This window comes from Phragmites australis, chromosome 10 (assembly GCF_958298935.1).
Source record: "Phragmites australis chromosome 10, lpPhrAust1.1, whole genome shotgun sequence".
In the NCBI taxonomy this organism is placed as follows: Eukaryota; Viridiplantae; Streptophyta; class Magnoliopsida; order Poales; family Poaceae; genus Phragmites; species Phragmites australis.
This window is the reverse complement of record NC_084930.1, coordinates 31,472,442-31,499,973: the sequence shown is the minus strand read 5'-3', so window position 1 is coordinate 31,499,973 and position 27,532 is coordinate 31,472,442. Positions and strand designations below refer to the sequence as shown.

The following is a 27,532-nucleotide window of genomic DNA, read 5'->3' as shown; positions in this document are numbered from 1 at the left end:
ACGGTTGCCAAGGGTCATGGCAGGGCCCATGATGGAATAGGTCTCGTGCTCCCTCAACCATAGGGGGTACTCATGGACCACTGCCACGTCGGGACAGCCGACCTCTGACCTGCGTGACTCTCTGCGCCAACGTGACCTTTGTGGCGTGATCCAGAGCAAGGTGGCCACTAGGGAGCAGGAGGACCGAGCTAGGCGGGAGCAGGAAAGGGACAAGCAGACCTACCACACGCTTTCCCTTGCAGTGAAGCATTGAACGGCTCCACCCCGTCGCTGGGACCCCGAGACTGCCGTCTCTCCCCTCGGGCATGTGCCGTTGCCCAACAATGAGTGGCTCCCCGTTACAGGACATGGTGCAACACCCTATCCGCCAGGTTACAGGAGGTGCGTTGGTTGGACAAGTTCCTGCAAATCTACACCAATATGGTGCAGGCTGTGGGAGGCCATGAGAAGGTCATGGCCAACTACTTCCCTACAGCCTTGACCGGTTCGCCCGGTCCTAGCTGATGAACCTCTCCCACGGGTCGGTTCACTCCTGGGAGGACCTGTGCGACCAGTTCATCGTCAACTTCCAAGAGACCTACGCCCAACTAGGGGTTGAGGACGACCTATATCAGGTCCGGCAGCGACAAGGAGAGTTGCTATGAGACTTCATATGGCGTTTCACCGAACGCCGGAACACTATTCTAAGGATCACGGGAGAGTCTGTGATCATAGCGTTCAAGCTGTGGGTCAAAGACCAGAAAATGGTCGAGAAGCTAGCCACCCGGAAAATCCGAAGCACAACCGAGCTCTTCGAGCTCACGGACAAGTGAGCGTAGGCCGCCGAGACCCGAGAGCGTCAAATCGGCACCATGCTGCGACCTGCTTCTAACCAGCCCGCCTCTTCCAAAGGGGTCAACTAGAAGGACAAGAAGAGCAAGCGCAAGGCTGGACCTCTTAAGGTCTTGGTGGTCGAGAAAACTGACCTAACACGCTGGCGCTTTGAGAAGAAAGATGGGAAAAAGGGTCGGAGCTACTGCCCGATCCACCGTACAAACGCCCACGACCTGACCTAGTGCAAAGTCGTTTGAGACACCATCGACTAGGAGCTCAGGGAGCGCAAGCACAAGCACGGCAAGGACAATGAAGACAAGGCCACCCCTGACCAGTCAGCACTAGGATACCAGCATGCCGATCACATGGTCCACCACATCTTTGGAGGTGCCGTGACATATTCTTCTAACACGGAATACCAGTCGATGATCCGGGAGGTGTGGGCGACCGCATCAGACCCAAGCCCGCGCTTGAAGTGGTCTGAGGTCCCGCTCACTTTCAGCCATGCCAACCACCCCACGTGCGTTAGACTCCCTAGTCGCTACCCTATCGGGGTCGAACCCACAGTGTAGAACATCCGGTTGGGCCATGTACTCATCGACGGGGGGAGCTCAATCAATCTCCTCTTCACCGACGCGCTGGATGCCCTATAGATTCTGAGGAGCTCGTTGAGGTCATCTCCACCCTTCTTCGGGATCACCCCGGGCTCCTCAGCTAAACCGCTAGGGAAAATCGAGTTGTCCGTTACCTTTGGCTCACTAGACAACTTCAAAACCGAAAGGGTCCTGTTCAATGTGGCTGACTTTGGGACCACGTATAATGTGATCCTCAGACGACCAGCGATGGCCCGGTTTATGGCCATTGCCCACTACGCATACCAAGTGATCAAAATCCCTGGGCCAACAGGGGCCATCACCATTGTTGGCAACGCCAAAATGGCCCTGTACCGTGACAAGAAGAGCCTCGACATGGTCGAGCTAACTCCCGGGTCGCAGCTCGTGACCGCTGAACCTAGTGGGTGACTGGTAAAGGTTCATGTCATCGCCAGCCCAGACGATCAGCTCAAGATAGTGAGCCTAGACGACACCGACCCAACCAAGTCGGTCCAGATAGGGCCCCAGTGATGTGATCGAGCACAAGTTGTCTATGTGACCATATGCGCGACCAGTAAATCAAAAAGCGCGTCAATTCATAGCCAACCGGAAGGAAGCACTTCGTCAGGGGATCGACAAGCTCCTGGAAGCAAGCTTCATCCGTGAGGTGCAGTACTCAAAATGGCTAGCTAACCCAGTCATGGTCTGGAAGCATAATGGCAAGTGGAGAATGTGCGTCGACTTCACCGACCTTAACAAGGCGTGCCCAAAAGACCTTTTTCCTCTTCCCCGAATTGACCAGCTAGTTGACTCAACGACCGGCAGTGATCTATTATGTTTCTTAGATACTCGATCGGGGTACCATCAGATTAGTATGTTTAGGGAAGATGAGGAAAAGACAGCTTCTCTTACACCCTTTGGGGTATTTTGCTATGTAAAAATGTCTTTTGGCTTAAAAAGCGTCGGTGCCACTTACCAGCGGTGTATTCAACTCGTTCTCCGACCACAGCTCAAAAGAAACGTCGAGGCATACATGGACGATGTGGTCATCAAAAGCAGGACCAAGACAGACCTGGTCGCAGACTTTCAAGAAACATTCAACAATCTCTGAAAGTACCGCATGAAGCTGAACCCGGAGAAATGTATGTTCGGGTTTCCGTCAGGGAAGTTGCTCGAATTTCTCGTGTCTCATCGAGGGATAGAGGTGAATCCTAACAAGATTAGGGTCATCGACCAGATGAGATCCCCGGGCAGGTTAAAGGAGGTTCAAAAACTAATAGGATGCATTGCTGCTCTGAGCAGGTTTATCTCAAGGCTAGAGGAGAAGGGACTGCTGCTCTTCAAACTCCTGAAGAAAAATGACCACTTCTAATGGACGCCGGAGGCAGAGGCGGCATTCCAAGAGCTCAAAAGGTACCTCTCCTCCCCTCCCATACTGACCGCGACTTGACCCGACGAAGACCTTTTGCTCTATGTTACCTTAACACCACCGGTCGCGAGCGCGGTCCTGGTCATTGAGCAAGAAGGTCTCCAGCGACCAGTGTATTACGTCAGTGAGGTCCTGTACGACGTGAAGGCTCGGTACCCACAGGCTCAGAAACTACTATATGCCATCCTAATGGCCTCTCGCAAGCTCAGACACTACTTTTAGGCTCACAGAATTAAGATGATTTCCTCGTTCCCAATTAGGAAAATTCTCTATAATAGAGATGCGACAGGAAGAACAGCAAAGTGGGTAGTAGAGCTCAGGGGATTTGATCTCCAGTTCATCCCCCGAACGTCTATCAAGTCCCAGGCGATGGTCGATTTTGTAGCCGAGTGGTCGTCCTTCGAGCCCGAGCAGGTGCAGCGACCAGAGGCATACGAACACTAGACCATGCACTTAGACATATCGTTCACACTAAAGGGAGCCAAGGCTAGAGCGGTTCTAACCTCACCTACCGGCGACATCCTTAGGTACGTAGTTCAATTATATTTTCCAGCCACTAATAACACTATTGAATATGAGGGCCTCTTGTCCGGAATACGAGCAGCCTTCACATTTGGGATTAAATGACTATGGGCGATAGGGGACTCGCTACTAGTTGTGAACCAGGTGCAAAAGGAGTTTCAGTGCTCTCACCCAACAATGGCAGCATACCTTGCTAAAGTGAGAGGACTAGAGCGACGCTTCGTCGGCTTTGAGGACAACTTCCTAACCGATGAGTTAACCCATCTAGCTTCTTCTTGTGGACCTGTCCCAGTCGAAGTCTTTGAAGAAAGACTCTCACGACCATCCACCGCTATCTCGGGCCAAGGTGAAGGGGATGCTCCGCTCGAAAACAGAGCACCCGAGGCAACACCTTTGGAGGCAACGCCTCCTTCAGTGTCGTCGACCTCGGGCGGCCATCATATGGTCGCACCCTGGTCGGAAAAGCGTTCCGGCAACGATTCTATTGGCACACTGCCCTCCAGGATGCCTGCGAGCTACTGAAATGGTGCGAGTCGTGTTAGTAACATGACCGAAATACCAACCTACCAGCCCAAACACTGTAAACTATACCACTCTCTTTGCCTTTCGCTGTCTGGGGGCTCGATATCATGGGACCGTTCCTTAAAGCCCCAAGAAGTTTTGAGTTCCTGTTCGTGGCAATCGACAAATTCACTAAGTTGATCGAGGCCAAGCCCGTCAGGAAGATCACCGCCACAATAGCGATTAAGTTCATACGAGGGCTGATAGTGCGGTTTGGCAGTCCAAACCGTATAATCACAGACAACAAAACTCAGTTCGCCAATAGTGCTTTTCAAAACTACTGCGAATAGATCGGGACCAAAGTTTGCTATGGGTTTGTGGCTCACCCCCAAAGCAACGGACAGGTCAAAAAGGGTGAATGGGATGATACTGTAAGGGTTCAAAACTCAGGTCTTTGACCAACTTAAAAGCTATTCAAGATGCTAGGTGGACGAACTCCCCATAGTACTCTGGTCGTTACGAATGACCCCTAGCCGGGTCATAGCCGAACCCCCTTTCTTCCTGGTTTTTGGCGCCGAAGCAATGCTCCCCTCTGAAATCGCCCTTCAGTCGCCCCAAGTCAACAATTGCTCGGATAATGAGCAGGTGGCACGACAGGAGGATGATATAAATCTAATCGAAGAGTTCCACAATCACGCTCTAATTTGAGACGCCCGTTATCAGCAGAGCCTCAAACGCTACCATGACTGAAAAGTGCGGAAGCGAACACTGGTCGTAGACAACCTCGTCCTTAGGCAAATCTAGAATAAGATCAGTCAAAATAAACTCTCCCCCAAATGGAAGGGACCCTACAAAGTGGTCGTCATCACCTGATCTAGCGTGGTCAAGCTAGCTATGGAGGACGGCCATGAATTACACAACTCCTGGAACATCACCTTGTTGCGCAGTTCTATGTGTAGGGTCGCTCAAAGACAGGCTTGTCTTTCTATTTTATAGGACCTTCCGAACAAGGGTGAAATACAGCTTGTAAGTTCTTAAATTAAAAAAAAAATAGACTCTCTATTTTGCAAGACTTCACAACCAAGCCACAGGCTCCCGACATATTGATTATCCGACCATAGCACGCAACCACGCTCGACAGCCACTAAGAACACGACTAGCGTGCATAATAGAACAAGAACAAGCATCCAACCCCCATGCTTTTTCATTCATAGAATGGTTAGGTTACAGGCCAACTAGTTACATCCGATCGGACTAACTATCCTATTACATGCCTTCTCTATCCTCCCTGACTCAAGCAGCTAGCGCAAAGTTGACAGAAAGGGTCCGCCGAACTCTCACCTATATTTGCCCTTGAATGAGTCAAGGAACCTCTTATACTCCTTGGAGCGGCAGCTCACCACTCCGGGGATCGGACAACGACCGTCATAAGGTCCAGGGAAGGTGGCCGACGCAAAGACCCTGCTGGGGATGCTGACCGACACTGGCGCACCCTACAGACCTCCCTTCCGTTTCATCTCTGACTCTTCCTCTTCATCAATCTCCTTCTCCAGAAGGTCCAAATCGACCCCCTCTTCATCATCAGAGATATCGATAACCTCGGCCAAGGGATCCGCCCGGGCAGGAGATCGAGACGGACCGGTAGGGGGCGGCCTTCTTTGGAAGGGTGTGAGCTCGATGGTCGTCGGCTTGAACCTCGCAAGCATACCTGCAAAAACTACTGCCTCCAGAAGCACCACGGCGAGCGGATCCTTAAGCCGAAGGCGACTCTGCCCCCGCCGAGCCGTCCGAGATCATCAACCTCTCCAGTGATGAAGGAGGGGAGTACGCCATGGCCTCAAGGCTTGCAGACACTACGGAGCAGAATGTGGGACGGGATGGAGGCGAATGGACTCTAGGCACTAAAGGCTTGAGGGTGGGAAGGAAGGTGAGGGGGTGGTTCGAAAGTCCATCAAGCACTCCTCTTTTAAACCACAGCGTCACCCCAACCAGCGCGGCCTTGAAACCGCTCAAAACCCAAGGGGGCGCACAGAAGGAATCAAGAGTCCTTCAAGTCCAGCGACAATCAATGTCTCCCTCTCATACCCTCTTTTTTTCCCTCTCAGGATATTTAAACCTCCCCATGTGATGCGAAGTTCAGAGTTGCACTCTAAGGACTGACAGCGTTAATAACCACTCCCTAGGCAGACTACGTCTGCCCGGGGCCCAAGTGGTGTGACCAGGTCGGACCACGGTCACGAGGAAGCTCGGGGGCTACTGTCAATATATTAAGTAAAGGGGTACCCTGGCAAATGGATCCCGCAAGGGATATAACAGCCAGAGGCGTATATTTCTTAAAATTGGTCGGTTGCGCGACCAGGGGGTATGGTTCCCGCGACCAGTACAAGGCATACGTGATCAGTCTCCCTGCACCATCGCATAAACCCGCGACCAGCCTCACTGGTCGTAGGGCCGGATCTGACACAACTTGTCCAATTGCAATTATTGACATCCACTCAAGTGTTTTCTTTCTCAGGAATCAACTCCAGTGGATGAAGTCATGGACGGTATAGAGGGGTATTGTCCCATCTCATAGCATTAAATGCTACGGAGTGGGACTTTTGCAAGTCGACGCAGCACCGCACGACGGATGGGACGTTGTCAGCAAGCCAATCAAGCAAGTGGTCGGGGACAGCACAGAGGGGCATTATCCCATCCCTTAGCATTAAATGCTACGGAGTGAGACTTTGCAGACCAGCATAGCGGTGCATGGCGATGGGATATACTAAGCCCTCGGAGCAAGTGGACACGCCTGGTCCTCCATAATGATGGCTTGGGTTAGATATTAGGATGAGTAGGATATTCTGTTTGGACCCACATGTAAGTTCTCCTCCTCCCTACTATATAAAGGGATAAGGACCCTATTTGTAGAAAAAGGCATATCAAGTCTAGCAACCAGCTAGAATTACCTCTATAACTAATTGAGATCCTCCATAACACAACACACAGGATGTAGGGCTATTATCCTCCGAGAGGCTTGAATCTGTATAACTCCCTGTGTCCCTGAGTCCATCATACGCGCACACATCATTCCTGAAGCGCCATTCATGCACCCGTTGTCCAGCATACCCCGAAATCATTATCAGGGACTAACCCTTGACACATGTCAACCTCCAGAAGAGCTCTATCGCTGCTATTAGCTGCCAGCACATAGACTTTGATGAGATCCTTGGGATGTTCCCTGGGATAGTGACAACTTTCCTAAAGCAGTACCTTGGGTTGCCACTAAATTTAGGACGCTTGTGCCTTGTGCAATTGCAAACAATTCTAGATAAGGTAGCCCATCGTCTCTCTGGTTGGAAGCTGAAACTCCTAACTTCAGCTGGAAGACTAGCCGTAGTTAAGTCGGTTCTCTCCTCCCTGCCAACTTACCTCCTCTCTGCCATCAAGCCTCCTGGAAAATTCTATAAAGCACTGGATAAATTTCATCAGGGGTTTTATAGGTGGGAGCCGAGGAATGCAGCGGGGGGACTTGTAAGGTTGCATGGAACAAAGTCTACCAGTTGATAGAAAAGGGGGTCTAGGAGTCCTAGACCTGAAAAAAATCAGCTGGGCACTCTGCCTCCGATGGATGTGGTTTGAGTGGGTCAGACCGAGGAGCCCATGGATTGGTTTCCCGATCTCCTGTGATCCAGGAGACAAGGCCTTGTTCCGCTCTTACACTAAGATCTCCCTTGGTAACGAAAGAAAGGCTCATTTCTGGTGCTCTAGATGGCTGGACGAGGAAGCCTGAAAAGTTTTAGCTCCGACGCTATATAGACACTCCAAACGGAAAAATCAGACGGTTGCAAACGCCCTACAAGATAACAACTGGATTCGTGATCTCCACCACAACCTGATCGCCCACCTCATTGAAGAATTTGTGCAACTTTGAAACAAGGTCAGCAAAGTGCAACTGAGTCAAGCAGAGGACACAATAATTTGGACACTAACGGCGCATGGCTCCTATACTGCAAAGTCAGCATACAAAGCCCAGTTTGCGGACTTGCCAAGCAAAAGCTACAAAAAGCTCTTCTGGAAGGCTTGGGCGCCGCCAAAATACAAATTATTTGCATGGATTCTAATCCAAGACCGCATTTTGACAGCGCAACGTTTGCAACTGCGCCATTGCAAGAACCAATACTTCTGCCCAATGTGTGTCCGCAATCTGGAGATTATGGTTCATCTATTTATGGAATGCACAGCCTTTCAAAGGCTATGGTCATGTATAGCAGACTGGATACACGTACCTTCTCTACACCCAAATTCATGGGTCAATATGGGATCCATTGAGGCTTGGTGGGGTGAGCACGCCTACCAACCGAAAAGCTTGAAGAAGGGCGTCAAGATGTTAATCATCTTGATCCTTTGGGAGAGGTGGAAAGAACAAAACCGTCGGATCTTTCACGGAGATGAACTTACGAAGGGCGCGTTGCTGCATAGAATTCAAGAGGAGGCAATGACATGGTGTATGGCGAGTGCTCATGCTTTAGCAACCCTCAGGAATAGCCGAGAAAACTATTAAGTGGCTTTTCCTTGGCTTCTTTTTTTTCTTAGCCATGTGCCCGGCTCTATGGCCTTGTATGTGTAAACTGTAGGCATCTCTGATGCCTTTATTCCCTTCTTTCTAATATAATCGTCACATGGTGGCTTTCAAAAAAAAGTGAGTGCATTTTCTTTTAAAGAATCCAGTAGCTTTGTCATTCACTAAAGGATAGATGAGGCTATGAGCACCATTCATATATTCTTACTCCTCTCAATTTGAAGTGGCAAAATTCTTGCTGCCTATTTTTGGGAAAAATGATAGCCGAGATAGCTGATCAAGACTCGATAAAGAGCTTATCCAACATAATTATTTACTTCAAAAAATAAGGATGAAAGCTTTGTATGTTTCGTTGCAAGTTCCTGACTAAAAATTGAACTTAGATGTACTGAAATAATCAAATTACTCGAAAAAAAAAAAGGAACCAGTCACAATTATCTGTTAAAATGTACACCTTGCCGCACTAGATCATACAAGTAATCAAGTTAAAAGTTAAGTGGGTCCTAAAAAAGAACAGTTAAAAGTTAAGGGCACAAAATCAATGCTTAGTGCTCCCTCTGCACAATGATTTCCCATTCGTCGTAGTGCTGATCTTGGTCGGAAAGAAATTGGCAATCAAAACAGACATTCTCAAAATGCACAACTAATAGGAAAAAGGAAACTGAAGAAAAAGGTGGGTGCCTAAAGACAAAAGAGCAAGAATGTGGCTTGGCTTTCTCCTCGGTGGAGGATGATGTTTCAATAAGTGGTAACACTAAAACCCGACCAAATGATATGTACAAGCATATATAGCAGGATAAGGTATGCATACCTTTGTCCAGAGCTACAATATCTGCTGCTTTCTCGAAAAGACTGGTGACAACTGAGAGGTGTTCATCTGCAAAAGGCTTGGCAAGGGTACAGATTTTACAGCTGATGGTGACTAGTATGCTCCGTCAATCTGAAAACCCTATGCACATAAACAGAATGAGCAACAGTAATTATTGCAGAGAGAAAACCAGTAAATACTGCATAACAAAAAAGTTGCAGGAGCCGAAGATTTGATCTTAACGATAAGCTAACTCAGTTTTTTTTTCAAGCCAAATTTAAAGGCCTGATCAATTTGGGCTGAACCATAAGTGGAATCATCTGAAGCAAAGCGATTCAATGAAGACGTATATAAGTGCAAAAATAGGATATAAGATCACGATACAGAGACAAAGATTCTTACCGAGATATTTGTATCAAACTATCAATCATGTGCCACTACTTCATGTTGAGAGTTTCAGACCAATCATGAAAAAGGATGACAATATCTGCCTTCAAAACTGAGTATCTTGTGATCACAGATGAATGGTGACGATTGCTCCGACCATTCCAGATCATCAGATGATCAGCATGCATAGCACTATCAAACAGCTCAAAGGATCAGGATGGATAGAATCATAGAACAATACAATAGGTACATCTCCATTTTATTTTTTTCACCAGCTCCATTTTATTTTTTTCACCAGCTAGTGGTGCAGCCTCCTCAGTAACAATCTAGTGGTGCAGCCTCCTCAGTAATAATGGTCTTGTGGATAGACTTGCAATAGCTTTGCAGTCTTGGATACAATGGATATTTACCACAGTTCTCTCAGAGAACCCTGTGTCTCTGAACCATGACAACCTCTTGAGTGCAAATTATACAGCTCACACAGATGCAACATTATCACAATATCCAAGTCTGGATCACTATCGCGAACATCAGAAATCACACCTGTGCATAAAAAAGACCGCGGCACTATGTTTTCTAATACAATATTGTGACATCGACATGAATTTATTTTTAGGCTCACATTAATATCAACACGCAGTGTCCGCTCATGGCAACAGAAAACTATTCCACAATTTTGTCCCCTGTTTCTTAAGGGGCTAACTGACACCAAGTAAATAAACAGCTATGGTAACTGGCACCAGTAACTCTGATAAATAAACAGCTATAGCAATCTTTATATAGTGCAGGTTGCAGAACAAGTGGAATTTGTACTAGTGACTGCCTTGGTTGAGCTGGAACTTTGTGATGCTGATCATCTCTTGAATCAAGTGTAGCAGTTCAGGTTACATGTCACTGCGTACATTCGATTGCACGGGCATTGGGCTCCCAGCCAAGAATGATTTGAAGAGTGTAAGAGCCTGTTTGGGCCGATGAAGAGGAACTTCATGACCTGCGCCCCTCACAGTCACAAAGGTGAGTCCCTTGTACCCTTGACTCCAGCCACCAACCTGTTTAAACATAGAAGAAATCAGAAACTAGGAATGGAGAATGTATACCCCAAAGAAGAACATATGGTTGGAGCAAGTAACTAACAAACGATAGTAAGAAATTCTGCATTATAAAGGCCCATGAAATACAGTGGTTCCCAATTAAGAAGGAAAACATTACAAGTAGCATGTGACCAAGATTTGGGGATTTCCCAAACATGCATTCCAATCTGACCTAGGAGGTCAAGTAGAGTATACGTACAGGCTTCTACAGGGCCAAAAGCTTATACTTAATGGGCTCAATGAAAGGTTAGAAAGCAATATTATGTTCTGAAAACATACTGTGGATTAAAACACCTTACGAGTACCAAATACAGATTGCAAGACTTCCCTCATCCAGGAGCAAGTGTTCTACATCCAGTGGTTCCCTTCCCTACCAGTATTTCCCACAAAAATCTCAAAATCTGAGTAACATGTGACAGACCAAATTTAGGACTGACTAGAATAGATTATGTGCATTGCTACGGATTATGAACAAATATTTATGTAAAAGTTAAACATGTAATATCAATGAATGGGGATGAAAAGTTGCAATCAAAACTAAAATGAGGTCTCAAATATAAATACAGTTGACAATTCATTCATGGATTATGCAGGGAAGAGGTGCCATAGTTATGGATGTACAAATCTAAGGTAGCAGTAATGGATAGAAAACAAGAAATGAGGTCTGAGATCTATCCGATGGACAATATAATTATCCCTTTTCTTTTTGCAACAATGGGCTGCATAATTCTGATGGCAAGGATGACTGTGTGGGAGGAATTGGTCCAGCTTTGTAGGTAAGCAAGATGTAGCCGCAAACAGAAAGGACAAATTATGCACAAACAAACCAGAAATTTGAACATGCATAGATTTAAGCCACCACTACAACTGAACACCCACGGATTTTAGGTGAAGCCCCTACCTCGCCATCATCGTCATACCAAGCATACCAAGGAGTTACTGTTGAAAGCTTGAGAGCATCAATACTGTATCTAGTTGATGTCACTGGAATCACTGCATCTGTATCTCCACTGGACAAAGTTGAAAAAAATAAAAATTACAACATGAGAAAACATTCCTATCTTTATCTATCATCTATGAAATACTTTCTTTTACGATTTTCATATACATAAATAAAGTGGTTCCTTGAAAGAAGTGTTACCTCTTGTTTATACCACACAACCATGTTAATTGGACAAAAAGTACTAACAGTAGAACTAAGTTATACCTACGTATAATACAACAAATTTATACCTAATTTTCTGGAGTCACAGCATATTAGCTGCACCTCCAATGCTGCACAGAAATACATGACTTATTTTGAGCCAAGAATAACCAAATCCTAAAACTCTGCTAAATAACATAATTTAGTACCAGATCTATGTTTGTGTGGATAGGCTTGTAGGAATCACCTGAACATCCATATACGAAGCCCATACTGTATAAGTTCATGGTAGATATGCAGCACAGATCTTTCGCAGTCCCCCCAATGAGTACTAACGACTTCGCTGTGGAGGATGTCAAATCGAAATGTTAAAAGAATAGACAACAAAAAGAAACATGTCTGTTGATATGCTTATCAGCGTTTGGTGTCATTGACATTCATGTCTTCCAATTCAGTTAGTATATGAAATAACCATGAGAAATGAAAAGTCCAATCCCAGTAATGCATTCATTTAAAAAGCATAAACATGCAGCAATAGAATTTCTAGTACAATCATCAAGATCCATATATTCTTGTTGTAGTAATAAGATGAACAACCACATCATGAGGTAGGAATCAAATTGATCATCTCTTATTCTTGCCTAAATAAACAGTATACCTACAACTACGAAAAGATAATAACCATATCAACAAGGTTGCAAACTTATAAGCTGAATAGCTTGTTAATTCATCATCCGGAATTCAGGATCCAACATGTCAGGGTAATGACAACATCAGATATGTAAAGTACAGTAATAAGAGTTACCTGCAGGTCTCCCATTTTGATTTGCCAACGACGGGACTTACATGAAGTGCCTTTTGAACCTCAGCAAGATTGAAGTATACAATTGAATGCTTTTCAGTGCATGGATCATACTGCTCTCCAATTTTTCCAACAGACTATTAAAAGACATCACGACAATGAATCAGATAAACAGAATATATGTGAAATTGTCAATTCATCAGTGATAAGAGTTTAAATATCATGAGCACCCATTTGCACAATCACACACAGAATGAACTATATAGACCTGGGTTCACAATACAGATTAAAACTCAATACCCTAACCAGAACTAGATGCCAGATGTGACCCAATGAATTCCACCAGATTCTGGTGGATTTCCAATTTGTCCTTAAAACTTGTTTTAAGCATCCTCTCTCATCTCACATAAATCGTGTTCTATGCAATCCATTTAAAAACAATATACATATACCCTGATTCTGCTGGAGTTGCAGCTTCTGGATCCCATCTGGGAATACCGAATCATGACAGGGTTGTGAACCAGATCAAGACATTCCTTTTCGTTCTAGTTTATGTAAGTCAATTTTGCGCCTAAGTGCGGAACTCTAAAGAAAAACTAAGTGAAAACAGTGTGTCTAAAACTGCAACATTCCTTTTCATTTTCTGGAGAAAACAATGGCCATGCGACTTAGTTAGTTACACATGCATATGCAGTTGAGTCAAAATGCATGTAATATGGCTTGAGTTTTGGAGCTCAAAAACATACATGTAGCCTTTTCATCACTTTGTTCTTGGAGGCGGCAAAAGATGCATGACAAGTAGGTGTGAAGATGCTGTATGAATCAATGTTCCCAGCTTCAGTGCTAGCAATATCAAGAATCTTCTCACACTGTGGAGATGTATGCACAAAGGACTCAAAGTCACAGAAAATATTCAGCAGCCTGTATGTTTGATCGGAGATCAAGCCGGTGGTCCACATGAATTGAAATAATCCATAGTGATCATGGAAATCATCCGTCAGAGCATTTCCTACCTGCACGAAATGGCATCAGACATAGTGAAAAGAGACTAAAAATTCTGGTTCCTGGTCTTACATATTGATATTTTTTTTTCTCGAATACGCAGGAGAGCTGCGAATCTTTGTATTAGATAGGGAAGACGGGTCCAAACAGAAAAACCTCCAAATGGAGGCACACACACACAAACCCTCACATCCACACAAAAGGCACACACACACCTACAAACTCACCCAAGGACACCCACACACTAATTAAGCCAAAACTCAGCTAAACCTTTTGCGCCTGCAGAACACCATAAAGGGATTTCTTCTCTAATTCCACGAAGGACTTCTTGCGACCGAGGGGCTTTTCCATTGAAGACACAATCATTGCGGTGTTTCCATAGCCACCAAGTCCCAAGAATGACAAGGGAACCAAAGCCTTTTTTGCATCTTTTCGCTACTCGATGGTGAGCCCAACGCCACCATTCAGAGAAGATAGTATGCTCACTGGATGGTGCTAGATGCTGTAGGTTCACATGAGAGAAAAGCTCGAACCAAACTTCTCTCGCAAGAATACAATCAGTCAAGATATGCTGTGCAGTTTCGTCATCTTGATCACAAAAGGAGCACCGGACCGGATGAGGCAACCCTCGACGCGCCAAACGATCCGAAGTCCGACAACGATTGCGAATAGCCAACCATAAAAATAATTTGCACCGTAAAGGTGCCCATGATCTCCATAGCCTCTTCCAAGGTTCAAAAGTAATGGCACCAGTGAAGAAGGCCCTGTATGCCGATTTGGAAGAGAAAAGCCCGGAAGAGGTATGTTTCCAGTAGTGAATATCATCCCTATCGGGGATCAGAACCATCTCCTCTAAAATATCCCAAATGTGTAGGTAATCCATTATGACTTGAACCGAAAGAGCTCCCTGAATATCCCTGATCCAAGTCCGGTTTAGCAAGGCTTGTGCAACAGTTCGCCGATTCAAAATTCTGTTAGGAACTGCTGTCACCAAAACAGGGGCAAGATCAAGTAAAGACTGACCATGAATCCACCGATCCGTCCAGAAAAGAGTATTCTCACCATTCCCAATCTGAGTTGTGATTGAAATGGCAAACATGGCCAACGTATTAGCATGGAAAGTAAGCTGCAAGCCATGCCAGGGACGATTTGGATCTGTTTTTTGAAACCATAACCACCTCATGCGAAGGGTCCAACCGAGAATTTCTAAGTTATGAATCCCAAGTCCTCCAAGGTCAATAGGCCGGCAAACTTTATCCCAGGCCACAAGACAATTGCCACCATTTACCTTCTCGCGACCTTTCCATAGGAATGCCCTTCTGATCTTATCAATTGCCCGAACCACCCATTTCGGAAAATCAAAAGCAAAGAGAACATAGATGGGGATGGCTGTGAGAACCGTACGAACCAGAATAGTCCTTCCAGCTTTATTGAGAAGGGCTGCCTTCCATCCCGGCAACCTGTCCGCAACCTTCTCAACCAAAGGAAACAGGTCCGAACTTTTTAGCTTTTTGTCTGACAGGGGTAGGCCGAGATAACGGCAAGGAAAAGAAGCCGTGGGGCAAGGAAGAGTAGCCTCAACCGTGTCCATCACGCCCATGTTACAATGGATGGGAATAACCGAAGATTTCTGCAGATTAGTATGCAAACCAGGAGCATTACCAAAGAGATCAAGCAAGGACTTGGTAAGACCCATCTCCTCTTGAGATGGCCGAATAAAGAGAACAACATCATCCGCATAAAGAGAAAGTCTATGCCTTGGAGCTCTGTTGGATAGGGGTTTGAACAGTCCCAACTCACCGGCCTTAGAGATCATGCTATTTAACACATCCATCACAATAATGAATAACATTGGCGAAAGGGGATCCCCTTGGCGCAGTCCACGGCGGTGCTTGATCACCTCACTGGGCTGACCATTAAGAAGAACCCGGGTGGTAGCTGAGGATAGAATGTGAGAGGCTAGATTACACCAAGGCCGGCCGAACCCCAAGTAGCTTAACACCTCCAAAAGAAATGACCATGAAACTGAGTCGAAAGCCTTTGAGATATCAAGTTTGAGGAGCAACCGGGGATTCTTTTGACGGTGAAGGAGCTTCACAGTTTGTTGAACCAAGACAAAACTATCATGAATACATCGACCTCGAACAAAAGCATTTTGATTTGGAGACACCAGGGAGGAAAGCCGAGGGGCAAGACGGTTAGCCATGAGCTTCGCAATCAATTTAGCAAAACTGTGGATGAGACTTATTGGTCTAAAATCTTTTGCTTCAATGGCATCAGCTTTCTTTGGAAGCAGAGTCAAGAAAGCAAAGCACATCTCTATGTAGATGTGAGCATTAGATATACTTGTGGCCACTTATTTACATCTGTATATTTCATAGCTCCACTGATGGAAAGATACAAGAACATAAATGAAAAATGAAATCGAGTCGAAGGCAATGTTGGATTTGATCCTGCGAGAGATGGGTCGGAAGAATACACACACAAGCACACACTGGACACAGGAGTTTTCTAGCTGCTAACTGCTTCTGATGATTTAGATGCTTTCTAAATCCAACAATTAGTACCAGAGCCAGGGTTGATCAATCCCGGCGATGTCGGCTCCTACGAGTGGTGCGGCTCCGAATCCCCCTCGGCGCTTCAACAGCCGCCGCCATGACGATTGCGACACCGAGATTTCAGTGGAAGTGATGTGGTCATCCATCGTGTGGTCAAGGAGGTTGGCGGCACGTCGTACCCGATCTTCACATGGAGCAACTACGCTAACTGGAGCCTACTCATGAAGGTCATGTTGCAGGCTCGCGACCTCTGGGACACAATGGAGTTTGGCAATGTGGATTTCCAGGTTGACCACATGACGCTGGAGGCTATCCTCCACGTCATTCCCCAAGAGATGATCGGCACGCTCACTGTCAGAACGAGCACCAAGAAAGCCTGGGACGCCATCAAATCGATGCGTGTCGGTGACAATCGTGTCAGCAAGGCCTTGGCGCAACAGTTGCGGAAGAAATTCGAGGCAGTTTCATTCCGTGACGGGGAGACGATCGACGGTTTCACGATGCGTCTCTCCGGCCTCGTCACCAACCTCGCCACACTTGTAGAAATGATGGAAGAATAGAAGGTGGTAGAAAAATATCTGCAAGTAGTCCCCAAGAGATTTTTGCAGATTGCTCTATCCATTGAGACTCTTCTCGATCTCTCGACGCTCACGCTGGAGGAAGTGACTAAGAGGCTAAAAGCGGTGGAAGATCATCTCGATACGGAAGAATCCCCTGCCGTTGGCGGAAACCTCCTCCTCACAGAGGAGCAATGGCTCGCGCGCATGAAGGAGCGGAAACAGGGCGAAGGGTCCTCGGGCAACGTAAATGCCTGTCGCCGTGCGCGCATCGCGGAAGAACGGGGGAGGTGGCAGCTCTGATGGCAAGAAGGCCGCGCGTGATCTCACTCATGACAAGTGCCACAATTTTGGGCCAAGAACTGTCAATCGCCCAAGGAGCAGGCTTATTTGGCCCGAGTAGAGGAGGAAGAAGACGAGCCTGCGCTCCTCATGGCGCAGATGTGCGCTCTCAGTGATGCGCAGGAGCCACCGCCAAGCCACGTCCACCTAAACGAGCCGCGCGCACAAATCCACCTTGGTGCTAGCGACAACGGTGACCACCTAAAGGGTTGGTACTTTGACACGGTGCCACCAACCACATGATGGATCGCCATGATGTCTTCGCAAAGATCAATCCAGGTGTGGTCGTGTGGTGGGCTCCGTTCGTTTTGGAGATGGCTTGGTGGTCGACATCCGCGGCTGTGACACCATCCTGTTCACTGGGAAGAAAGGAGAGCACAATGTGCTCTCCGGCATCTACTTCATCCCACAGCTAAAGAACAACATCATCAGCGTGGGCCAGCTAGACGAGGGTAGCTCCAAGGTGCTAATCAAGGATGGCATCTTGCGGATCTGGGACTGCCAGCGTCGCCTCCTTGCCAAAGTTCGTCGCAGGCACAACCGGTTGTACATCATGTGCCTCGACATTGCCCGTCCCATCTGTCTCGCAGCGCACCACGATGAGAATGCCTGGCGATGGCACGCGCGCTACGGCCACATAAGCTTCAATGCACTCTGGCGGCTGGCACACCATGAGATGGTGCGAGTCCTGCCGTAGCTGGAGCACGTCGAGCAGTTGTGCGACACGTGCATCACCACCAAGCACTGCCGAGCTCCGTTCCTGTCAACAAGCCAAGTATCGGGTGAAAAAGCACCTCGACCTTGTCCATGGAGATCTTTGCGTCCCCATCACGCCGGCGACACCAGGTGGACGTCGTTTCTTCTTGCTGATGGTGGATGACGTCAGCCGCTATATGTGGCTGATGCTCCTGGCTACGAAGAGCGACACGACGGTGGTGATCAAGGCGATCTAGGTGAAGGCGGAGGTGGAGAGGGTCGGAAACTTTGCGTCCTCCGCACCGACAACGGTGGTGAATTCACGCGCCACTGCGCGGATCGCGGCGTCCAGCAACACTTCTCCGCGTCGTACAGCCTACAGTAGAACGGCGTGGTGGAGAGGTGCAATTAGTCGATCGTCACGACAGAGCATGCCAGTAGAGTTTTGGGGAGAGGCGGTGAGCACCACCGTCTTCCTGCTCAATCGCGCACCGACGAAGAGCCTGGATGGCATAACACCGTTCAAGGCATGGCACGGCCGGAAGCCGATGGTGAGCTTCTTGCGTACCTTCGGTTGTCTTGTGTACGTCAAGGCGGCGTGACCGCATCTGCGGAAGCTTGATGACAGAAGCACGCCCTGTGTCTTCATCGGCTACGAGCGTGGCGCAAAGGCGTACCGCCTCTACAACCCAAGCACCAAGTGCGTTCGCATGTTGCGAGATGTGACCTTTGACAAGGATGCCGGATGCAGCTAGGAGCGTGGCTCCATCGAGCGATTTCGTCGTGGAGTTCATGGTGAGTCAAGTGCAACTCCCAGCGGCTGACGGGTCCACCTCAGTCGGAGGAGTAACACGAGCGGCGGAACCACCTGCACCAAGTCCAGCGGCGGCCGATGCGTTGCCCAGAACACCGAGCGGCGAATCTACCGGGGAGACGGACTTCATCACGCCACCACCGAATGATAGCGTCAAGCTCGACGCACACCACGGTGACAGCCCAGTACGTTATTGCATCGTCGACAAGCTACTCGGCGGCCGGGGAGCTCCAGCAGGATACGCTACCCACGTCATGGACGACGCCAAGCTACACCTGGCGAGCATAGGAGAGACAAGCTCCTTCGTTGAGGCGGAACGTGATGCAGCATGGCGAGCAGCGATGCTGGAAGAGATGAAGTTCGTTGAGGAGAACAGGATATGGACGCTGGTGGAGCTGCCGCGTGGACACCGTCCATTCGAGCTCAAATGGGTGTTCAAGCTCAAAAAAAATGAAGTCGGGGTTGTGATCAAGCATAAAGCCCGCCTCGTCGCAAAGGACTATGTGCAGCAGCCGGACGTGGACTTTGAAGAGGTATTCGCACCTGTTGCCCATCTAGAGTCTGTGCGCCTGCTGCTGGCGCTAGTTGCCCAAGAGGAATGGCAGGTCCATCACATGGATGTGAAATCAGCATTTCTCAACGGTGAATTGGAGGAGGAAGTGTGTTGCGCAGCCGCTGGGGTTCGTCATCGCCGGAGAATAGCACAAGGTCATGCGGCTGCGGAAGGCGCTCTACGGCCTGCGACAAGTTCCGCGTGCATGGAACGTGAAGCTCGACAGCACATTGAGGGCTCTCGGCTTCAAGCAAAGCGCGCGCGAACATGCGACGCATGGCAACACGCTACTGCTCCTAAGGGTCTACATGGATGATTTGATCATCACGAGATTGGCAAAAGAGGAGATCGATCGATTCAAGACAGAGATGAAGACTCAATTCAGGATGAGCGACCTCGGTTTGCTCTCCTTCTACCTTGGGATCGAGGTCCAGCAGAGCAACAGCGGCGGCGGCATCACATTGTGCCAAGCGCAATACGCCACTCGAATCCTAAAGATGGCGGGGATCAGAGACTGCAATCCCGCTCACACCCCGATAGAGGAACGACTCAAGCTTAGCCGCGAGAGCACGGTAGCAGAAGTGGACGCGATGGAGTACAGGAGGCATGTTGGAAACCTCCGCTACCTCGTACACACGCGGCCGGATCTCACCTTCAGCGTTGGGTTCGTGAGCCGCTTCATGGAGCGACCAACTCAGAAGTATATGACGGTCGTGAAGAGGATCTTGCGCTATGTTGCCGGGACGAGCAACTACGTGTGCCACTACGGGAAAGCAAAGGAGGGATGGCTGGTCGGCTACAGTGACAGTGACCTCGTCGGCGACATTGATACGCGAAAGAGCACTTCTGGTGCTCTATTCTTCTAACGACAGTTTGGTGAGTTGGCATTCTCTCAAACAAAGGGTGTGTGGCTGCAGTAGTGGCGGCGACATACCCTGCTTCACAGGACGACAGGGCCAAGACCCTCTATTTGAGAGAATGCCAACTCACCAGGCTGTCGCTAGTGTGGTTGGCTCGATTGTTCGGCGACTTCAAGGGGAAACCTGTCAACACCGTCAAGCTCAAGGTTGACAACCAATAGCACTGAGCAAAAACTCATGTGTCCAATATGTGTTCTTCCGACCCACCTCTCGTAGGATCGAATCCAACAGGCAAGCTTATCAAGTGATCTCCATTGATATACCACGAAAGCAATGAGGAAACATAGTAATTAGCATATGGGTAGTAATTAACATATGGGTAACAGGCAAAGGTCAGTCCACCATTGCATAAGGCCAACATACAAAGTTTCCTTGACCATAGAAGATATGTACCAGATGTATTACTCTTGATTTGCAAGTTAAAAGTTCAGGGATCTTATAGAAAAAGACACGGGATATAAGGGACAACAAAACTGCAAAGCAAATTATAAACATGAGGGCAAATAACTAATTTGGGCCTTCAAAAAAGCATATTCCTAAATTATCAAAATACATGATGAAATTGGAGAAATAAATGCAGAATCACGAAAATCATACCATGTAGCCCTTTAGATTAATTGATTTGTCTTCGGTAGCCTCATGGTGCCTCTTTATGGCTTGAGCCAATTGAGGAACGTAGTGACCTAACCAAATTGGAGTTCCATCAAAGTTTTGGATTTTTTTTCAAGAAGAAAAGTAAGTGGCAGATATACAAGAAACAGACGTTCATAGGAAAAAAAATCTACTGACCAGCATAACTCTCTCCCGTCAAATAAAATTCACGACCCTTGTACTGTGGAAATCGTTCAAGCCACTTAAGTAAGAACGCCAATGAATCCTTGGCTGTAAAATATTGAGGGCACCAGTGAGCAAAATCTAATAACATTACATTCAGGGACCAGGAATCTCATGTAAACTAGATGATAGACAGTGTAGACAGTGCAGGGACTACAATACCAGTCCTCTCATCCCCATTTCTTAAAGCATCGTCAGAGGTGTTTGAATATGAATAGCCAACACCAACCGGTGAATCAAGGAACAATAGATTTGCAACTGCAAAATTAAAGAGATTATTAACAAATCTGTAATTGAAGTATGAAGCTGGAGTTCAATAGTATATAAGAACTGATTTGTTTTATGAAAACAAGGAAGGATTGTAAGAATGAAACTTAAGCTTTAATCCGATATGATTATTTGCAACAACCCAAGGAATCCAAGTCATCAATAGAGAGAGAGAGAGAGAGAGAGAGAGCTCAGTGGTCAAGTGGCAGTTTGCATCCAACAGAGACGTGATCAATTCCTCGACAATTAGAGGCAATAATTTGTGCCAAGAAGACTGAGCTTACAGTTTAAGGATGGACAAACTATCAGTTTACAAGTGAAACAAGGACAGGTTCAGTCTTTGATTCTCCATTCTATTGTATATTCTTTTAGAGGAAACATAAGCTGGGCATTTAAATAACCAGAGTTACCAAGATAAGTTTAAAATGCAGAAAAATCAATTGGCAGGTACTTCCTCTGATCCCAAATATAAGTTGTTATGTGCGGGGTTATTGTTCGCCCGAGCAGGATTACTGTTCCTGTGTGTGAACAGTAATCACGGCAGCAGCAGGACTTCAGATTAGGATTTATCTATTCAGTTTGTTAGTTTGAATCAGATTCAGTCAGAGATAGGATTAGAGATCGGTTAGTTTAAACTAGATAAGAATTAAAGATAAGTTATAGTTGGATTTGAATGAGGTCTTTGTAGGCCTATATAAGGCGCACAGTTGCCACCTTTTGTAATCAAGCAAAAAAGAATTAATCTAGTCTCCCCCAATATTCTAGGTCTCCCCAATATATGATCTAATCCTCCCCTAGCAGTCGATGCCGGCTGACTATCCTTCGGTGGATGTTTATCCTGACAAAGTCCATTAGGACGTCAACACGGTCTCCAATATAACGCTTTGACTAGCGATATCTATAGAAATATATTATTTCAAATAGAAAGAGTTATATATTATGAAAGTATTTTTCATGATGAATCCAATAATGTCAATCTTATGTTGTCAATCTATATCCTTTTTTTTTAATTGACAGTCAAAGCTTAAAAAGGTTTGGCTTAGGACAATCCTAAATAGACTTACATTAGGGATCAGATATAGTATCTTTAAAAACCCATTAACAGTTGTGAGTTGTGACCCTTTCTGCAATTATACCAGACTACCAGTCTGCCCATCAATAATGCAGTTGCCCACTGCCAAGACTAAAAATGCTAGCTATTACTGGAGTTGAAGAGCTTCTGTAAAATATAGTGATATTGCTGCCAAAGAGAGGTTTATTTTTGTAATAGAAAACTTTGCTATTTACTGATACCATCTGCAATCCAACAATCCATGCAGATCCGAAACGTAAGTTAAATCAAAGATAACAGCATATCGAGAAATATTAAAAACTGGAAATGGTGGTACTGTTCGAGACCAAATTTTCATTGATTGGGTGCTACCTTTGTTCCAAGAATAAGGATTCAGATGTACACCCTTTCCATCTGCATTAACATGGAAAGGTCCCACTTCTTCTCCAAGTCCAAAGGCAATTGACGAGCATCCAGGCCCTGGAAGATTACATGTAGTAATTTAACCATTACATTCTCACTGCAGTATAACAGATGAACTTCGGTAAAGAGGTTAATAACACAGATAAGTTTATCAATAACACAAGGGAAACATATTGCAAATTCAGTGCCAACCCCGGTAAGCTGAAGTTTACCCCAACTCCCCAAAATCTCATGATAATGCATCCATCCAATACCTAACATGAACTACATACAATTATACATCACGATAATCGATTCCAACGTTGCCCTCAATTGCCCCCAAAACCCAACAATGAATAGTAATAACAAACAAATCACGCTACAGCGCGCGGTCAGTCCGCGGGTACCTACCTCCGTTGAGCCAGAGCACGAGGGGCTTGGACCCCGGGTCCTGCGCGGCCTCGAAGAACCAGTAGAAGAGCGCGGCGCCGCGCTCCTCGCTGACGGTGACGTACCCGGCGTAGTGCGCGAAGCTCGCGTTGAAGGCCTGCCCCGGCACCCGCGGCACCCGGTCCCGCTCCTGCTCCACACGCCACGCCGCCTCGCTTCCGCCCGCTGCGGCAGAGACGGCGGCCACGAGGAGGAGGAGGTGGAGTCCGATGGCTCCGGCGGATCGGGAGGCGCTCGTCATCGCGGCGGCTCCGGGGCTCGTGCAACCGCGGGGTAGCACACTAGCAGTGAGAATGTAGCGGCCGCGGCGGGTCGCACGGCGCGGGAGCCGTTGCGGTTGGGTGAAGCGAGAGGGGAACAGCAGAGCAGGTGGACCGCCGTCTGCCGCCGCGAAGGGTCCGGTGAGCAGGAGCAGTCGGGAGCGGATGGTTTGTGCTTGGTGCGGCTGCGTTTGCGTCGCGTGGAGCACTGGAGTGCCGTAGGCACGACGCGGATGGCTTTTAAGGCATGCGTACGTTCACGCACGTGGGCACGTCCTCCGCCCGGCCGCCACATGTTTTCCGGAGCATGGATAAGTTATTTACAATTTTACTGACACCGTACTAAATAGTTATATATGTATATCTATTTGTATACTGATTGTATCTAAGTTTTGGATAATCTATTTGTGGCCGAAGAAGACTATGAATATCGTAACGCTCCACGGGTCGTGCTCAGCCGCAAAACGGCAAACGACGCAGATTTCAATAAAAGAAAAAGACAAACCTCAATCACATGATTTAAGGAGAGATCATATGAATCCACGAAATATAATGTCGCTTTTGTGATGATGTCAGCAACTAAAGTTTGTTGTGTTTGCTTTGAATCAACGTATCTTTTCCATCGAGTACCCGTTTCAAGTTCCCTTTACACCATTGTGTTTCATACGATGAGCTCAACGAAACGAGATTCATTTTATATATGTTTTGGAAGCTTTTACATATGCTAATAACTTATGTGTAAACTTTCTATTGAATCATTCACATAAGTTACTACCGTATACTCATATAAGTCGCTACTTATAAATATTTACTAAAATTATTAAAAAAAGTTGTTGTTAACTTGATATTAAATTGTTGTTAGTATCTTTTGTAATTACTGGTAACAAGTTTATCGAACATAAGTAGCAACTTACATAAAGTATCAAGTTGCTAGTGAGACTGTGTAGCAACATATTTAGAAACTATGTAGCATGCAATTTATATTTAATTAATGTCTATGTAACAACTTATGTAGAGACAGCATAGAAACTTTTGTTGTATATCTTATAGCAATTTATATAGAGATTGTGTAATAATTTATATTGTATGTCTAGTAGTAATTTATATAGAAACTGAGCATCATGGGTAACTTATATTATATGTTTAATAGCAACTTATGTAGAGAATTCATTAGCAAAGTTTGCAAGTAAGTTGTTATCACCACTATATGTAGCAACTTATTCGGAACTGTGCAAAAAAAACTTCAAATGACATAGCAACATTAGTTATAAAAAAATTGCAGCAACTTATGTTAAAAGTTCATTAGCAAGTTTATACATAAGTTGTCAGCACATTATACATAAATCGCTAGGACATATAAAATAGCTATGAAACATATATAATATGAGTCTTGTTTTATAGGTCTCTTCGTAACTAATATAATGGTGCAAATGGAATTAAAAATGGATACCAAATGAAAGAGTTACGGATATTTAAAGTGGTCAAATCAACTAGTACAAACACACTAACTAGCTTGATGACTTCTGTGCATATGTAGCCCGAAGCCTCCCGAACGTGTTCTGCTCTTCCGTCCGGCCCACGTGATAAGTAAATTTCCCACCTCAGCGCCGAGCGAAACCCTAACCTGAAACCAGTCCCCTAGCAGCGACGACAGCTGTCGAGGCTGGGATGACGGCAACGCCGCTGGCGTGGCCACGGCTGTAGCTGAGGCGACATTGCGGCCGTTCATGTACAGCCCTCGGCCAGGAAGAGGCTAACCTCGCCCTTGCTCGCGTCCTACAGGAGCAGGCAAGCGACGATGAGATCTCGCGACCTTTGGCCATTCCTAGGGTTCTTTGACCCCTGCGATTAACATATGCTTCAGATCAGTGCAGGATGGGCATACATGTTGCTTCAGATGAATGAGGGCAATGGTGAGGGTAGCGACTATGGAAGCTTCGAGCCCGGGAGCTACGAGTACGATGAAGAGAGTGAGGAGCTGGAGCACCACCTCCGTGTCCACCAGCACGAGCACCCGATGGGTGATGGTGAAGGCGAGGACGAGGGTGTCGAGGGAGCCAAGCGGAGCGACTACAAGGAGGAGTTCGGAGAGGATGAGGAATTGAAGCCAGAGGTAGATCCTACCGAGTTTGAGGACGATGAGGCTTATGCGTGTGCACTGCAGGATGTTGAGGAGCGTGAGGTTGCTGCCCGGCTCATGGTTACATTTCGTCCCAGTTCAGTTCATAGTTTAGATGGTTGTTGGTTTACAATTTTGGTTTTCTTTTGCAGGGCGAGCAGTGGATGTGGAGCATGAGGAGGAGCATGTGAATGATCCACAGGTTGCGATTCATCTCTTATTTTGATGAACTTTACCTTAGTTTGCATGTGAGAATCACAGAGTTTGCAAGTAATGACCCTTGAGAAACAAAATGCTTACACTGCCTTCTCTATCTGTTAAGTTTTATGCATGTAAACACATGAATTAATCCTTCTTCTTTATTAATACAAAGATATATGAAGTTATTTCATTAAGTGAGCATGATTGGCGCCATAATGTATTGATGCAGTAAAAGTAGCTCCGACTTTGTAAGTCGACATTCTTTGCTACTGACACAGGTACCAGTTTTGGTCACAATTGATGCAGTTTGATTGCATATTCTAGGGTGCCACTTTTTCTTTTCCTTTTTGTCAACTCCTTTTTTTCTCACTTTTGTTCTTTCTTCTAGATTAGGATCGTCCTTCTTAAAAGATTTATAGAAAGGTATTTTTTTTGGTGTATCATGTAGTTTAGCTTATGCTTGCATATCGAACTGTTGCAGTCACCTTGGCTGATAGAGCTGGGTGCTTTCCATCTCAACTATGATAATTCAGATGCTAATAAACCTGGAGGGTTCTTCATGAATGGATTCTTCAAGAATTTTTCATGTGACCTGGTAGGAGCACAGCCACTACTGACAATGGCTATTTTTGAAACTATGGAGTATGAGTACATCCTAATTTGTCCAATTTGCTTGGTGAGATATTTTTCTTTAACCTCCATATTCGTTGCATCATAAATATCTTAGAGCTAAAAGAGTGGCCTGGTTATACCCAGTATACCAGTAGCTAGATTTAACCATTTTATTTTTGCAGTCGCGCACATTATTTATTGTGTTGCTTACAATGCAAAGAAAGTATATAGTTATTAATTTCTTGAATTTCCAATTCTGTAATGTGATGCCTTTTATATAGCCACTTCATTCTAAAATGTACTAGCAACTCAGGTAACTGTGGCTATATAGCCAATTGACATAAGCAAGCCGTGGCTAATATTTACTTTATGAATGAATCGACGATCGACGATCTTTCCTGTTCAATTGCATCCCAATCTTTCCTGTTCAATTACATCCCAACTCAATTACACTTTCGTGCTTTCTGTTCTTATTATCCTAAAAATTCTCAACATATTTGTTTCGTACTATAGAAAAACAACAAAGCCTAAAAGAAGGAATTTGGAAGGAGAAGTGAATTTATTTGCAACGACCAAGAAAAAGTACTACATCAAAATACCTCATCAATGCCGGTTCAAAATCATCATCAGTGACGAGTTTTGAACCGACACTAATTACTCGGTACTGATAGTCATTGACTATCAGTACCGGGTATGGAACCAGTACTGAAAATTACTATTAATGTCGGTTGGAGCTATCAAACGTGATAGTCGGTCTTGATTTAACATTTTTCGGGCCGGAAAAAGTTTCAATTTTTTTTTCACGACTAGAGGTGCCCGACCAGAGGCTGCCCACCCGACAGCGCCCAATATTCGCAAAGTCACATGATATTCGCTCGTATACAGCAACTAAGACTCGAATTTAAGACCTCACAGCCTGTACACATACATGACCGCTCTAACCATCTCAGCTATCGTCCGTTCGTGAGTATAGTAGCAACATAAATCCTTTTGACATCTTTTGATCGAACGTTTGAATAGCTATTTAGATATCTAAATTATCTCAAATAAAAAAAGTGATCAACTACGAAGTTGTAGATCTTATCGAGAGCTATAATTTTCATATAAAGTTTTTCCCCATCCGACTTCGTGTGAAAAAGTTATAAATTATTTAATGTGAGGTGTCATCAACCACTACTGCAACTTTATTATAATTGTTTGAGCATTTAAATGACCTCAAATTAAAAAGTTTTTCAACCAAGAA

At 46.0% G+C, this 27,532-nt stretch overlaps 1 protein-coding gene across 1 annotated transcript; it reads right to left on the bottom strand.

Moving 5' to 3' along the window:
• Positions 1-10,215: 10,215 nt before the first annotated feature.
• On the bottom strand, positions 10,216-23,588 carry LOC133930727 (serine carboxypeptidase II-2). The gene is made up of 10 exons (XM_062377448.1): positions 23,059-23,588; positions 22,618-22,725; positions 21,090-21,185; positions 20,883-20,975; positions 20,691-20,776; positions 13,398-13,664; positions 12,655-12,788; positions 12,097-12,192; positions 11,607-11,715; positions 10,216-10,663 (listed from the first exon to the last, which is right to left on the bottom strand). Exons 1-10 carry the CDS (start codon positions 23,336-23,338, stop codon positions 10,499-10,501), a joined length of 1,434 nt encoding a protein of 477 aa, XP_062233432.1. The 5' UTR covers positions 23,339-23,588; the 3' UTR covers positions 10,216-10,498.
• Positions 23,589-27,532: the final 3,944 nt, after the last annotated feature.